Here is a 16,287-nt window from a genome sequence, read left to right as displayed (position 1 = left end):
CAGAAGTAAATAATTGAGGTTATTGTCAGGTTTTGTAAGTGATGAAAATGTCCGATTTAATCCATATTTATCTGCTGGCGATAGATGTAAATAATAAACAAGGTAAAGTCACACAAGTTCTTTATTTCCTGGTAGATGATGTTCATATCCATGTTCTGTCTTTGTTTCTGTCTTCTTGTTGTAGACATGGGGGACAGAGCCAGTGCAGGGACTTGGGCACATAGAGGTGCCCCTTCAAAGGTGAGTTCCACAGACACACATAGCAGTATAAGGTGTAATACCTGTAGAAATATGTCAAAGGAGGAAATCTATACTTCTAACTCTATAACCTGTAATATATATAACCTGTAATTTATATAACCTGTAATATATATAACCTAGAATATATATCATCTGTAATATATATAACCTGTAGTATATATAACCTATAATTTATATAACCTGTAATATATATAACATATAATATATATAACCTGTAATATATATATAACCTCTAATATATATAACCTATAATATATATAACTTATAATATATATAACCTATAATATATATAACCTATAATATATATAACCTATATATAACCTATAATATATATAACCTATAATATATATAACATATAATATATATAACCTATAATATATATAACCTGTAATATATATAACCTATAATATATATAACCTATAATATATATATAACCTATAATATATATAACCTATAATATATATAACCTATATATAACCTATAATATATATAACCTATAATATATATAACATATAATATATATAACCTATAATATATATAACCCGTAATATATATAACCTCTAATATATATAACCTATAATATATATAACCTGTAATTTATATAACCTGTACTATATATATATATATATAACGTGTAATATATATAACCTGTAATTTATATAACATGTAATATATATAACCTGTAATATATATAACCTGTAGTATATATAACCTGTACTATATATATATATATATATATATATATATATATATAACCTGTAATATATATAACCTGTAATATATATAACCTGTAATTTATATAACCTTTACAATATATATATATATATATATATATATATATATATATATAACCTGTAATATATATAACCTGTAATTTATATAACATGTAATATATATAACCTGTAATATATATAACCTGTAATATATATATTACCTATAATTTATATAACCTGTAATATATAACCAGTAATATATATAACCTGTTATATATATATCCTTTAATATATATAACCTGTAGTATATATATATAACCTGTTATATATATATCCATTAATATATATAACCTGTAGTATATATAACCTGTACTATATATATATATATAACCTATAATATATATAACCTGTAATATATATAACCTGTAATATATATAACCTGTACTATATATATAACCTGTAATATATATATAACCTGTAATATATATAACCTGTAATATATATATAACCTGTCATTTATATAACATGTAATATATATAACCTGTAGTATATATAACCTGTACTATATATATATATATATAACCTGTAATTTATATAACATGTAATATATATAACCTGTAATATATATAACCTGTAGTATATATAACCTGTACTATATATATATATATATATATATATATATATATATATATATAACCTGTAATATATATAACCTGTAATATGTATAACCTGTAGTATATATAACCTGTACTATATATATATATATATATATATATATATAACCTGTAATATATATAACCTGTAATATATATAACCTGTAGTATATATAACCTGTAGTATATATAACCTGTAATATATATAGAACCTGTAGTATATATATATAACCTGTAATATATATAACCTGTAATATATATAACCTGTTATATATATATATCCATTAATTTATATAACCTGTAGTATATATAATCTGTAATATATATAACCTGTAATATATATAACCTGTAATATATATAACCTGTAATATATATAACCTGTACTATATATATATATAACCTGTAATATATATAACCTGTAATATATATAACCTGTAGTATATTTAACCTGTAATATACATAACCTGTAATATATATATAACCTGTAATATATATAATCTGTAATATATATAACCTGTAATATATATAACCTGTAGTATATTTAACCTGTAATATACATAACCTGTAATATATATATAACCTGTAATATATATAATCTGTAATATATATAACCTGTAGTATATATAACCTGTAATATATATAATCTGTAGTATATGTAATCTGTAGTATATATAACCTGTAGTATATATAACCTGTACTATATATATATATATATATATATATATATATATATATAACCTGTAATATATATAACCTGTAGTATATATAACCTGTAGTATATATAACCTGTAATATATATATAACCTGTAGTATATATATATAACCTGTAATATATATAACCTGTAATATATATAACCTGTAGTATATATAACCTGTAGTATATATAACCTGTAATATATATATAACCTGTAGTATATATATATAACCTGTAATATATATAACCTGTAATATATATAACCTGTAGTATATATATATAACCTGTAATATATGAAACCTGTTATATATATATCCATTAATTTATATAACCTGTAGTATATATAACCTGTAATATATATAATCTGTAGTATATGTAATCTGTAGTATATATAACCTGTAATATATATATCCATTAATATATATAACCTGTAGTATATATAACCTGTAATATACATAACCTGTAATATATATATAACCTGTAATATATATAACCTGTAATATATATAACCTGTAATATATGTATAACCTGTAATATATATAACCTGTACTATATATAACCTGTAATATATATAACCTGTAGTATATTTAACCTGTAATATACATAACCTGTAATATATATAACCTGTAGTATATATAACCTATAATATATATAACCTGTAATATATATAACCTGTAATATATATAACCTATAATATTTATAACCTGTAGTATATATAACCTGTAATATATATAACCTGTAATATACATAACCTGTAGTATATATAACCTGTAATATATATAACCTGTAATATATATATAACCTGTAATATATATAACCTGTAATATATATATAACCTGTAATATATATAACCTGTAATATATATAACCTGTAATATAGAAGTCAGTCCTACAGTAGATTCTCATTCTCCTCTACAGAACTGTAACTGTTATACACACAGCCTAACTCTTCTCTGTAGTTACACACACAGCCTTACTCTTCTCTGTAGTTACACACACAGCCTAACTCTTCTCTGTAGTTATACACACAGCCTAACTCTTCTCTGTAGTTACACACACAGCCTAACTCTTCTCTGTAGTTATACACACAGCCTAACTCTTCTCTGTAGTTATACACACAGCCTAACTCTTCTCTGTAGTTATACACACAGCCTAACTCTTCTCTGTAGTTATACATACAGCCTAACTCTTCTCTGTAGTTGTCAGCACTTCTTTGTAAGTACAAGTCAGTACTGTATTACATAGATACTATGTTACTGTCCTGACCCAGTCAGTACTGTATTACATAGACACTAGGTTACTGTCCTGACCTGACCCGGTACTGTATTACATAGACACTAGGTTACTGTCCTGACCCAGTCAGTACTGTATTACATAGACACTATGTTACTGTCCTGACCCAGTCTGTGCTCTCTGTGTGTTCCAGAGTTATGCTGACGTTTCTCAGTACACTCACATGACTAGCCGGGAAATGGGGTCACACCCAAACGACAACATCTCTCCTCCATACCTGAACTCCAGACTAACAGGTAAGAGCTTTTTAAAAAAAAAAACATTTACCAACATGAATTTTATTTGGAGGAACGAGATCATGCAAATGGCTACATGACAAATAACTGTTTATAGGAGGTAAAATCAGGAAGCAAACACACAGTTCAACATTCTTAGAATGGGCAGGGAAGAGCTTCAGAGGTTCCTTCCAGTCTGTTTGGGATTTATTTATTTCACCTTTATTTAACCAGGCAAGTCAGTTAAGAACAAATTCTTATTTTCAATGACGGCCTAGGAACAGTGGGTTAACTGCCTTGTTCAGGGGCAGAACGACAGATTTTTACCTTGTCAGCTCAGGGATTTGATCTTGCAACCTCTCAGTTACTGGCCCAACGCTCTAACCACTAGGCTACCTGCCTCCTCTACACTCTAACCACTAGGCTACCTGCCGTCCCTCCACTCTAACCACTAGGCTACCTACCGTCCCTCCACTCTAACCACTAGGCTACCTGCCGTCCCTCCACTCTAACCACTAGGCTACCTGCCGTCCCTCCACTCTAACCACTAGGCTACCTGCCTCCCCTCCACTCTAACCACTAGGCTACCTGCCTCCTCTACACTCTAACCACTAGGCTACCTGCCTCCTCTACACTCTAACCACTAGGCTACCTGCCGTCCCTCCACTCTAACCACTAGGCTACCTACCGTCACTCCACTCTAACCACTAGGCTACCTGCCGTCCCTCCACTCTAACCACTAGGCTACCTGCCGTCCCTCCACTCTAACCACTAGGCTACCTGCCTCCCCTCCACTCTAACCACTAGGCTACCTGCCTCCTCTCCACTCTAACCACTAGGCTACCTGCCTCCTCTACACTCTAACCACTAGACTACCTGCCTCCCCTACACTCTAACCACTAGGCTACCTGCCTCCTCTACACTCTAACCACTAGGCTACCTACCGTCCCTACACTCTAACCACTAGGCTACCTGCCTCCCCTACACTCTAACCCCTAGGCTACCTGCCTCCCCTACACTCTAACCACTAGACTACCTGCCTCCCCTACACTCTAACCACTAGACTACCTGCCTCCTCTACACTCTAACCACTAGGCTACCTGCCTCCTCTACACTCTAACCACTAGGCTACCTGCCTCCTCTACACTCTAACCACTAGGCTACCTGCCTCCCCTACACTCTAACCACTAGGCTACCTGCCACCTCTACACTCTAACCACTAGGCTACCTGCCGCCTCTACACTCTAACCACTACTCTACACTGCCTCCTCCACACTCTAACCACTAGGCTACCTGCCGCCCTTACACTCTAACCACTAGGCTACCTGCCTCCCCAACGCTCTAACCACTAGGCTACCTGCCACCCCTACACTCTAACCACTAGGCTACCCTGCCGCCCCTACACTCTAACCACTAGGCTACCTGCCTCCCCTACACTCTAACCCCTAGGCTACCCTGCCGCCCCTACACTCTAACCACTAGGCTACCTGCCACCCCTACACTCTAACCACTAGGCTACCTGCCTCCCCAACGCTCTAACCACTAGGCTACCTGCCTCCTCTACACTCTAACCACTAGGCTACCTGCCGTCCCTCCACTCTAACCACTAGGCTACCTACCGTCCCTCCACTCTAACCACTAGGCTACCTGCCGTCCCTCCACTCTAACCACTAGGCTACCTGCCGTCCCTCCACTCTAACCACTAGGCTACCTGCCTCCCCTCCACTCTAACCACTAGGCTACCTGCCCCCCTCCACTCTAACCACTAGGCTACCTGCCTCCTCTACACTCTAACCACTAGGCTACCTGCCTCCTCTACACTCTAACCACTAGGCTACCTGCCGTCCCTCCACTCTAACCACTAGGCTACCTACCGTCCCTCCACTCTAACCACTAGGCTACCTGCCGTCCCTCCACTCTAACCACTAGGCTACCTGCCGTCCCTCCACTCTAACCACTAGGCTACCTGCCCCCCTCCACTCTAACCACTAGGCTACCTGCCTCCTCTACACTCTAACCACTAGGCTACCTACCGTCCCTACACTCTAACCACTAGGCTACCTGCCTCCCCTACACTCTAACCCCTAGGCTACCTGCCTCCCCTACACTCTAACCACTAGACTACCTGCCTCCCCTACACTCTAACCACTAGACTACCTGCCTCCTCTACACTCTAACCACTAGGCTACCTGCCTCCTCTACACTCTAACCACTAGGCTACCTGCCTCCTCTACACTCTAACCACTAGGCTACCTGCCTCCTCTACACTCTAACCACTAGGCTACCTGCCTCCCCAACGCTCTAACCACTAGGCTACCTGCCACCCCTACACTCTAACCACTAGGCTACCCTGCCGCCCCTACACTCTAACCACTAGGCTACCTGCCTCCCCTACACTCTAACCCCTAGGCTACCCTGCCGCCCCTACACTCTAACCACTAGGCTACCTGCCACCCCTACACTCTAACCACTAGGCTACCTGCCTCCTCTACACTCTAACCACTAGGCTACCTGCCTCCCCAACGCTCTAACCACTAGGCTACCTGCCTCCTCTACACTCTAACCACTAGGCTACCTGCCTCCCCAACGCTCTAACCACTAGGCTACCTGCCTCCTCTACACTCTAACCACTAGGCTACCTGCCGTCCCTCCACTCTAACCACTAGACTACCTGCCTCCCCTACACTCTAACCACTAGGCTACCTGCCTCCTCTACACTCTAACCACTAGACTACCTGCCTCCCCTACACTCTAACCACTAGGCTACCTGCCTCCTCTACACTCTAACCACTAGGCTACCTGCCTCCTCTCCACTCTAACCACTAGGCTACCTGCCGTCCCTCCACTCTAACCACTAGGCTACCCTGCCACCCCCAGGATTCACCAGTAGAACTACCACTCAGCCACACAGAAGTGAGAAGTTGTGAATTTTTTCAAATTCTCATCTATCCAGCCTGAGAGAAATTACCCAGATGTGTCTTGTAAGCCGACTCTTTCCCTTTACTTTACTGTGCCTCACACAGTCAGTCAATAACTAAGGGCATTTAGCTAAACAGCTAAACATACTGGCGTGCGTCACAAATAGAACCCTATTCTCTACACTGTGCACTACGTTTGGACCAGGCCTCATGATTCGGGGACACAACACAATGTAAAAAGTCAGGTGACTTAGCGTGATGTTTATCAGCCCCTCTCTGTGCTCAGTTCCTCTCTGTCCTCAGTTCCTCTCTGTCCTCAGTTCCTCTCTTTCCTCAGTTCCTCAGTTGCTCTCTGTCCTCAGTTCCTCTCTGTCCTCAGTTCCTCAGTTCCTCTCTGTCCTCAGTTCCTCTCTGTCCTCAGTTCCTCTCTGTCCTCAGGTCCTCAGTTCCTCTCTGTCCTCAGTTCCTCAGTTCTTCTCTGTCCTCAGTTCCTCTCTGTCCTCAGTTCTTCTCTGTCCTCAGTTCCTCTCTGTCCTCAGTTCCTCAGGTCCTCTCTGTCCTCAGTTCTTCTCTGTCCTCAGTTCTTCTCTGTCCTCAGTTCTTCTCTGTCCTCAGTTCTTCTCTGTCCTCAGTTCCTCTCTGTGCTCAGTTCCTCTCTTTCCTCAGTTCCTCTCTGTCCTCAGTGCCTCTCTGTCCTCAGTTCCTCTCTTTCCTCAGGTCCTCAGTTCCTCTCTGTCCTCAGTTCCTCAGTTCTTCTCTGTCCTCAGTTGTTATCTGTCCTCAGTTCTTCTCTGTCCTCAGCTCCTCTCTGTCCTCAGTTCCTCTCTGTCCTCAGTTCCTCTCTGTCCTCAGTTCCTCTCTGTCCTCAGTTCCTCTCTGTCCTCAGTTCCTCTCTGTCCTCAGTTGGCGTTATGACTGAATGCTCACTTAACTTTCTCGGGCCGGTCGACTGAGGCGGTAACGGAATGCAAGGCGAGGCGAGCGATGGCAGACAGTGTTCAGTTAGCCGTAGTGCCCCTGTCTGCCCCCTGGCCCGCTCCTCTGTGTGTGTGTGTGTGTGTGTGTGTGTGTGTGTGTGTGTGTGTGTGTGTGTGTGTGTGTGTGTGTGTGTGTGTGTGTGTGTGTGTGTGTGTGTGTGTGTGTGTGTGTGTGTGTGTGTGTGTCTACTGTCCCCTCAAGTTGTGAGCCAATGGCCACTGACACAGATAATGTATGTTTTGACAGGAATATCAGAGAATAATTAAACTTGACTTGCTCCATGAAATACACTGAGTGGACAAAACATTAAGAACACCTGCTCTTTCAGTGACAGACTGACCAGGCCAATCCAGGTGAAACGTTTGGATCCCTTGTTAAAGCCACTTCAAATCAGTGTAGATGAAGGGGAGGAGACAGGTTAAATAAGGATTTTTAAGCCTTGAGACAATTGAGACATGGATTGTGTATGTGTGCCCTTCAGAGGGTGAATGGGCAAGACTAAATATTTAAGTGCCCTTGAACAGGGTATGGTAGTAGGTGCCAGGCACACCGGTTTGAGTGTGTCAAGAACTGCAACGCTGCTGGGATTTTCATTCTCAACAGTTTCCCTGTGTGTATCAAGAATGGTTCACCACCCAAAGGACATCCATCCAACTTGACACAACTGTGGGAAGCATTGGAGTCAACATGGACCAGCATCCCTGTGGAACGCTTTCGACACCTTGTTGAGTCCCTGAGGCCAAAAAGTAGTGTACTACTTTAGACCAGAGCCCTATGGAACCCTATTCCCTATATATAGTGCACTACTTTAGACCAGAGCCCTATGGAACCCTATTCCCTATATAGTGCACTACTTTAGACCAGAGCCCTATGGAACCCTATTCCCTATATAGTACACTACTTTAGACCAGAGCCCTATAGAACCCTATTCCCTATATAGTGCACTACTTTAGACCAGAGCCCTATAGAACCCTATTCCCTATATAGTGCACTACTTTAGACCAGAGCCCTATGGAACCCTATTCCCTATATAGTGCACTACTTTAGACCAGAGCCCTATGGAAACCTATTCCCTATATAGTGGACTACTTTAGACCAGTGCCCTATAGAACCCTATTCCCTATATAGTGGACTACTTTAGACCAGAGCCCTATGGAACCCTATTCCCTATATAGTGCACTACTTTAGACCAGAGCCCTATGGAACCCTATTCCCTATATAGTGGACTACTTTAGACCAGAACCCTATAGAACCCTATTCCCTATATAGTGCACTACTTTAGACCAGAGCCCTATGGAACCCTATTCCCTATATAGTGGACTACTTTAGACCCGAGCCCCAGAGAGAGAGGTGTTTCTGATAGAGGGAGGAGAGAGAGAGAGAGGTGTTTCTGATAGAGAGAGAGGGGTGTTTCTGATAGAGAGAGGAGAGAGAGAGGTGTTTCTGATAAAGAGAGAGAAGTTTCTGATAGAGAGAGGAGAGAGAGAGAGAGAGAGAGAGAGAGAGAGAGAGAGGTGTTTCTGATAGAGGAGAGAGAGAGGTGTTTCTGATAGAGAGAGAGAGAGGTGTTTCTGATAGAGAGAGAGAGAGAGGTGTTTCTGATAGAGGGAGGAGAGAGAGAGGTGTTTCTGGTCTTATATTGCCAATTTTCTGACATTAACGTCTACAGTATCGGTGTTCCCCACGCAGGACGGTTGAGCTAACGTAGGCTAATGTGATAAGCATGAGGTTGTAATATTGTGATATGGGCAGAAAGCTTACAATCTTGTTAATCTAACTGCACAGTAGCTCTTACAGTGAAATAATACCATGCTATTGTTTGAGGAGAGTGCACAGTTATGAACTTGAAAATGTATGAATAAACCAATTAGCCTCATTTGAGCAGACTTGATACAACATTTTGAACAGATATGCAATGGTTTGTTGGATCCGTCTAAAACTTTGCACATACACTGCTGCCATCTAGTGGCCAAAATCTAAATTGCGCCTGGGCTGGAATAATATATTATGGCCTTTCTCTTGCATTTCAAAGATGATGGTACAAAAAAAATACAAAAAGAAAAAAAATGTGTACGGTTTTTTCTTTGTATTATATTTTACCAAACCTATTGTGTTATATTCTCCTTTCACATTTCCAGAAACGAGTGTTTCATTTGAAATGGTATCAATAAAATACATATCCTTTGCTTCAGGTCTTGAGCCACAGTCAGTTAGATTTGGGTACGTCATTTTAGGACAAAATTGAGAAAAAGGGGCTGCTCCTGTAAGAGGTTTTAACCTAAAAACATTGGATTAGTGTAATCATTGTTGGGAGAGAGTTTCAACCTTTATTCAAACCATGACAGGAAGTGTACAAGTGTACACTTTGGGACTAGGGTAGGGAATTGAATTGCAACTCATGTCTGCTAGCTAGCCAGACTGAGGCAAGCGCTGTTCTGAGTTCAGCTTAGAGCTATACATGTTTTGTGCTAGCTAGCCAGACTGAGGCAAGCGCTGTTCTGAGTTCAGCTTTGAGCTATACATGTTCTGTGCTAGCTAGCCAGACAGGTGCTGTTCTGAGTTCAGCTTTGACCTATAGATGTTCTGTGCTAGCTAGCCAGACAGGTGCTGTTCTGAGTTCAGCTTTGACCTATACATGTTCTGTGCTAGCTAGCCAAACAGGTGCTGTTCTGAGTGCAGCTTTGAGCTATACATGTTCTGTGCTAGCTAGCCAGACTGGTGCTGTTCTGAGTTCAGCTTTGAGCTATACATGTTCTGTGCTAGCTAGCCAAACAGGTGCTGTTCTGAATTCAGCTTTGAGCTATAGATGTTCTGTGCTAGCTAGCCAGACTGAGGCAAGCGCTGTTCTGAGTTCAGCTTTGAGCTATAGATGTTCTGTGCTAGCTAGCCAGACAGGTGTAGCAGCAGCAGCAAACAGAGTACTACCACCCTGTACTGCTGTCACAGACATGGCAAATGTACCACAGATAAGTTCTGAGTTTTATTTTTGTAGCCCTGGTTAAGAAATAGCTTAGTTGTATCTGATTCATGTTGTCTCCAGTAAGTAATACAGTATTCCTGTTCATTCAGCAGAGGGTGTTTCTCTGCTGGGGGCAATATTTACTTTTTTTGTTAATTGTTGAGCTTTTTGGGGACATGGATGGCCCAGGTAGTCCAACATATAACAACGAGTCAACTGGTGGACTTCTGAGATCAAATTTAAATACTATGCTAATACTTTCTGTCTCACCTTGTTTTGTATTTCCAATTTTCAAATATTTATCCTATTATATAGTATATTATTATCATAGAATGTTAACACCATGTATCAGTCTCTGTCTGTAAAGCTGAGATCAGCCACTGTTATCCTGGTCTGGACGAGCCAGTGTCTACCATTATACTGGTCTATAGGAGCTGTGTAGTCCCAGTGTATGGTCTACCATTATACTGGTCTATAGGAGCTGTGTAGTCCCAGTGTATGGTCTACCATTATACTGGTCTATAGGAGCTGTGTAGTCCCAGTGTATGGTCTACCATTATACTGGTCTATAGGAGCTGTGTAGTCCCAGTGTATGGTCTACCATTATACTGGTCTATAGGAGCTGTGTTGTCCCAGTGTATGGTCTACCATTATACTGGTCTATAGGTGCTGTGTAGCCCCAGAGCTGTGTAGCCCCAGAGCTGTGTAGCCCCAGAGCTGTGTAGCCCCAGAGCTGTGTAGCCCCAGAGCTGTGTAGTACCAGAGCTGTGTAGCTTCAGAGCTGTGTAGCCCCAGAGCTGTGTAGCCCCAGAGCTGTGTAGCCCCAGAGCTGTGTAGCCCAGAGCTGTGTAGCCCCAGAGCTGTGTAGCCCAGAGCTGTGTAGCCCCAGAGCTGTGTAGCCCCAGAGCTGTGTAGTACCAGAGCTGTGTAGACCAGAGCTGTGTAGCCCCAGAGCTGTGTAGACCAGAGCTGTGTAGCCCCAGAGCTGTGTAGCCCTGGAGCTGTGTAGCCCCAGAGCTGTGTAGCCCAAGAGCTGTGTAGCCCCGGAGCTGTGTAGCCCTGGAGCTGTGTAGCCCCAGAGCTGTGTAGCCCAAGAGCTGTGTAGCCCCAGAGCTGTGTAGCCCCAGAGCTGTGTAGCCCCAGAGCTGTGTAGTACCAGAGCTGTGCAGGTGTCTAACTCTATGAGCCCTCCTGTCTGAGATATTCCTTTTGAAATATGACCCTCCTTCCCCTTTTCTCCTCTCCCCCCTTTCCTCCCCCCCTTTCCTCCCCTCCATTCCTCTTCCTTATTCTTTCTCTCCCTGCCACAGATGGCCCATGATGGCTGGCTAGAGGCCCACAAAAACCCTCCTCTTCCCCTCCTCTCCCCCTCCTTTCCCCCTTCTCTCCCCCTTCTCTCCCCCTCCTCTTCCCCTCCTTTCCCCCTCCTTTCCCCCTTCTCTCCCCCTCCTCTCCCCCTCCTCTCCCCCTCCTTTCCCCCTCCTCTCCCCCTCCTTTCCCCCTCCTCTCCCCCTCCTCTCCCCCTCCTTTCCCCCTCCTCTCCCCCTCCTCTCCCCCTCCTTTCCCCCTCCTTTCCCCCTTCTCTCCCCCTCCTTTCCCCCTCCTTTGCCCCTCCTTTCCCCCTCCTTTCCCCCTCCTTTCCCCCTCCTTTCCCCCTCCTTTCCCCCTCCTCTCCCACTCCTCTCCCCCTCCTTTCCCCCTCCTCTCCCCCTCCTTTCCCCCTCCTTTCCCCCTCCTTTCCCCCTCCTCTCCCCCTCCTCTCCCCCTCCTCTCCCCCTCCTCTCCCCCTCCTTTCCCCCTCCTCTCCCACTCCTCTTCCCCTCCTTTCCCCCTCCTCTCCCCCTCCTTTCCCCCTCCTTTCCCCCTCCACTCCCCCTCCTTTCCCCCTCCTTTCCCCCTCCTCTCCCCCTCCTTTCCCCCTCCTTTCCCCCTCCACTCCCCCTCCTTTCCCCCTTCTCTCCCCCTCCTCTCCCCCTCCTCTCCCCCTCCTTTCCCCCTCCACTCCCCCTCCTTTCCCCCTTCTCTCCCCCTCCTCTCCCCCTCCTTTCCCCCTCCTTTCCCCCTTCTCTTCCCCTCCTCTCCCCCTCCTTTCCCCCTTCTCTCCCCCTCCTCTTCCCCTCCTCTCCCCCTCCTTTCCCCCTTCTCTCCCCCGTCCTCTTCCCCTCATCTCCCCCTTTCTTCTACTCTTGACTCCCTCCATAGTAATCTAATTTCCCTCTTGTCCCCTGTCCTCCACACTTCCCCCTGTCACCCCCGTTCCCGTCACCTCCAGTTAACCTAATTAACAGGTGTTAACTGTGCGGCCACTCACCTCCTGCGTTAGGGGTCGAGGGCTCCTCTCTCCTCTGTCCATCTCACCCCCCCCCCCGCTGTCTTCTGGAGCTCCACGTCGAGCTCCATGAACAGGGGTACTCCTCTCTGCTCTCCCCGACAAACCCCCTCCGCCGCTGGGGGCAGTGCCAAGGTCGTGCCCCGGCCCTACGCTGGCGGTGCCCGGAATAATCAAGTAGGGCTAAGGGGGAGTGGAGGGGGAGTGGAGGGAGAGGGGAGGGGGAGGGGAGGGGGAGCGGAGGGAGAGGGGGAGGGGGAGGGGGAATGGAGGAGGAGGGGAGGGGGAGAGGAGGGGGAGAGAAGGGGAGGGGGAGGGGGAGTGGAGGGGGAGGGGAGGGGGAGTGGAGGGGGGGGGGAGCGGCGGGGGAGGGGAGGGGGAGCGGAGGGGGAGGGGGAGAGGAGGGGGGGTGAGGGGGGGGCGTGGAGGGGGAGTGGAGGGGAGGGGGAGCGGAGAGGGAGAGGGGGAGTGGAGGGGGAGATGGAGGGGAGGGGGAGGGGAGGGGTAGTGGAGGGGGAGTGGAGGGGGAGTGGAGGGGAGGGGAGGCTGACGCAGGATTTGCGCCACCGCCATCAACCCTTGGAATGTGTCCCAAATGGCACCCTATTCCCTATATAGTGCACTACTTTAGACCAGAGCCCTAAGGAACCCTATTCCCTATATAGTGCACTACTTTAGACCAGAGCCCTGTGGAACCCTATTCCCTATATAGTGCACTACTTTAGACCAGAGCCCTATAGAACCCTATTCCCTATATAGTGCACTACTTTACACCAGAGCCCTATGGAACCCTATTCCCTATATAGTGCACTACTTTACACCAGAGCCCTATGGAACCCTATTCCCTATATAGTGCACTACTTTAGACCAGAGCCCTATGGAACCCTATTCCCTATATAGTGCACTACTTTACACCAGAGCCCTATGGAACCCTATTCCCTATATAGTGCACTACTTTACACCAGAGCCCTATAGAACCCTATTCCCTATATAGTGCACTACTTTACACCAGAGCCCTATGGGACTCTTGTTAAATGTATTGCACTATGTGGGGCAGTGGTTCCCAAACCTTTTCACTCAGTCCCTCTTCCGTCATCAACCAGAGACTCATCATGCTATTAGACAGAGAGAGAGGTCAACTAGCCTCTAGTCATCATGCTATTGGACAGAGAGAGAGGTCAACTAGCCTCTAGTCATCATGCTATTAGACAGAGAGAGAGAGATCAACTAGCCTCTAGTCATCATGCTATTAGACAGAGAGAGGTCAACTAGCCTCTAATCATCATGCTATTAGACAGAGAGAGAGGACAACTAGCCTCTAGTCATCATGCTATTAGACAGAGAGAGGCCAACTAGCCTCTAGTCATCATGCTATTAGACAGAGTGTGGTCAACTAGCCTCTAGTCATCATGCTATTAGACAGAGAAAGGTCAACTAGCCTCTAGTCATCATGCTATTAGACAGAGAGAGAGGTCAACTAGCCTCTAGTCATCATGCTATTAGACAGAGAGAGGTCAACTAGCCTCTAGTCATCATGCTATTGGACAGAGAGAGGTCAACTAGCCTCTAGTCATCATGCTATTAGACAGAGAGAGGTCAACTAGCCTCTAGTCATCATGCTATTAGACAGAGAGAGGTCAACTAGCCTCTAGTCATCATGCTATTAGACAGAGAGAGGTCAACTAGCCTCTAGTCATCATGCTATTAGACAGAGAGAGAGAGGTCAACTAGCCTCTAGTCATCATGCTATTGGACAGAGAGAGGTCAACTAGCCTCTAGTCATCATGCTATTGGACAGAGAGAGAGAGGTCAACTAGCCTCTAGTCATCATGCTATTAGACAGAGAGAGGTCAACTAGCCTCTAGTCATCATGCTATTGGACAGAGAGAGGTCAACTAGCCTCTAGTCATCATGCTATTGGACAGAGAGAGAGGTCAACTAGCCTCTAGTCATCATGCTATTGGACAGAGAGAGAGGTCAACTAGCCTCTAGTCATCATGCTATTGGACAGAGAGAGGTCAACTAGCCTCTAGTCATCATGCTATTGGACAGAGAGAGGCCAACTAGCCTCTAGTCATCATGCTATTAGACAGAGAGAGAGGTCAACTAGCCTCTAGTCATCATGCTATTAGACAGAGAGAGAGGTCAACTAGCCTCTAGTCATCATGCTATTAGACAGAGAGAGGTCAACTAGCCTCTAGTCATCATGCTATTAGACAGAGAGAGAGAGGTCAACTAGCCTCTAGTCATCATGCTATTAGACAGAGAGAGGTCAACTAGCCTCTAGTCATCATGCTATTAGACAGAGAGAGGTCAACTAGCCTCTAGTCATCATGCTATTAGACAGAGAGAGAGGTCAACTAGCCTCTAGTCATCATGAAATTAGACAGAGAGAGAGGTCGACTAGCCTCTAGTAATCATGCTATTAGACAGAGAGAGTTCAACTAGCCTCTAGTCATCATGCTATTGGACAGAGAGAGAGGTCAACTAGCCTCTAGTCATCATGCTATTAGACAGAGAGAGGCCAACTAGCCTCTAGTCATCATGCTATTAGACAGAGAGAGAGGTCAACTAGCCTCTAGTCATCATGCTATTAGACAGAGAGAGGTCAACTAGCCTCTAGTCATCATGCTATTAGACAGAGAGAGGTCAACTAGCCTCTAGTCATCATGCTATTAGACAGAGAGAGAGGTCAACTAGCCTCTAGTCATCATGCTATTAGACAGAGAGAGAGGTCAACTAGCCTCTAGTCATCATGCTATTAGACAGAGAGAGAGGTCAACTAGCCTCTAGTCATCATGCTATTAGACAGAGAGAGGTCAACTAGCCTCTAGTCATCATGCTATTAGACAGAGAGAGGCCAACTAGCCTCTAGTCATCATGCTATTAGACAGAGGTCAACTAGCCTCTAGTCATCATGCTATTAGACAGAGAGAGAGGTCAACTAGGCTCTAGTCATCATGCTATTAGACAGAGAGAGAGGTCAACTAGCCTCTAGTCATCATGCTATTAGACAGAGAGAGGTCAACTAGCCTCTAGTCATCATGCTATTAGACAGAGAGAGAGGTCAACTAGCCTCTAGTCATCATGCTATTAGACAGAGAGAGAGAGGTCAACTAGCCTCTAGTCATCATGCTATTAGACAGAGAGAGGCCAACTAGCCTCTAGTCATCATGCTATTAGACAGAGAGAGAGAGGTCAACTAGCCTCTAGTCATCATGCTATTAGACAGAGAGAGGTCAACTAGCCTCTAGTCATCATGCTATTAGACAGAG

General features: G+C 44.0%; 1 protein-coding gene across 1 annotated transcript in view; it reads left to right on the top strand.

Annotated features, from left to right (window-relative positions):
• LOC115148362 (transcription factor 4-like) overlaps positions 1 to 16,287 on the top strand; it is a 238,281-nt gene that overhangs the window by 103,682 nt on the left and 118,312 nt on the right. The window contains exons 5-6 of the mRNA XM_029690272.1: positions 185 to 240; positions 3,747 to 3,849. Of these exons, the coding sequence (XP_029546132.1) occupies positions 185 to 240; positions 3,747 to 3,849 (159 nt within the window). The remainder of the gene's footprint in view (positions 1 to 184; positions 241 to 3,746; positions 3,850 to 16,287) is intronic.

Source organism: Salmo trutta, chromosome 15, assembly GCF_901001165.1.
Source record: "Salmo trutta chromosome 15, fSalTru1.1, whole genome shotgun sequence".
Classification (NCBI taxonomy): Eukaryota; Metazoa; Chordata; class Actinopteri; order Salmoniformes; family Salmonidae; genus Salmo; species Salmo trutta.
The sequence above is the reverse complement of the archived record's forward strand: the minus strand, read 5'-3'. Positions and strand labels throughout refer to the sequence as shown.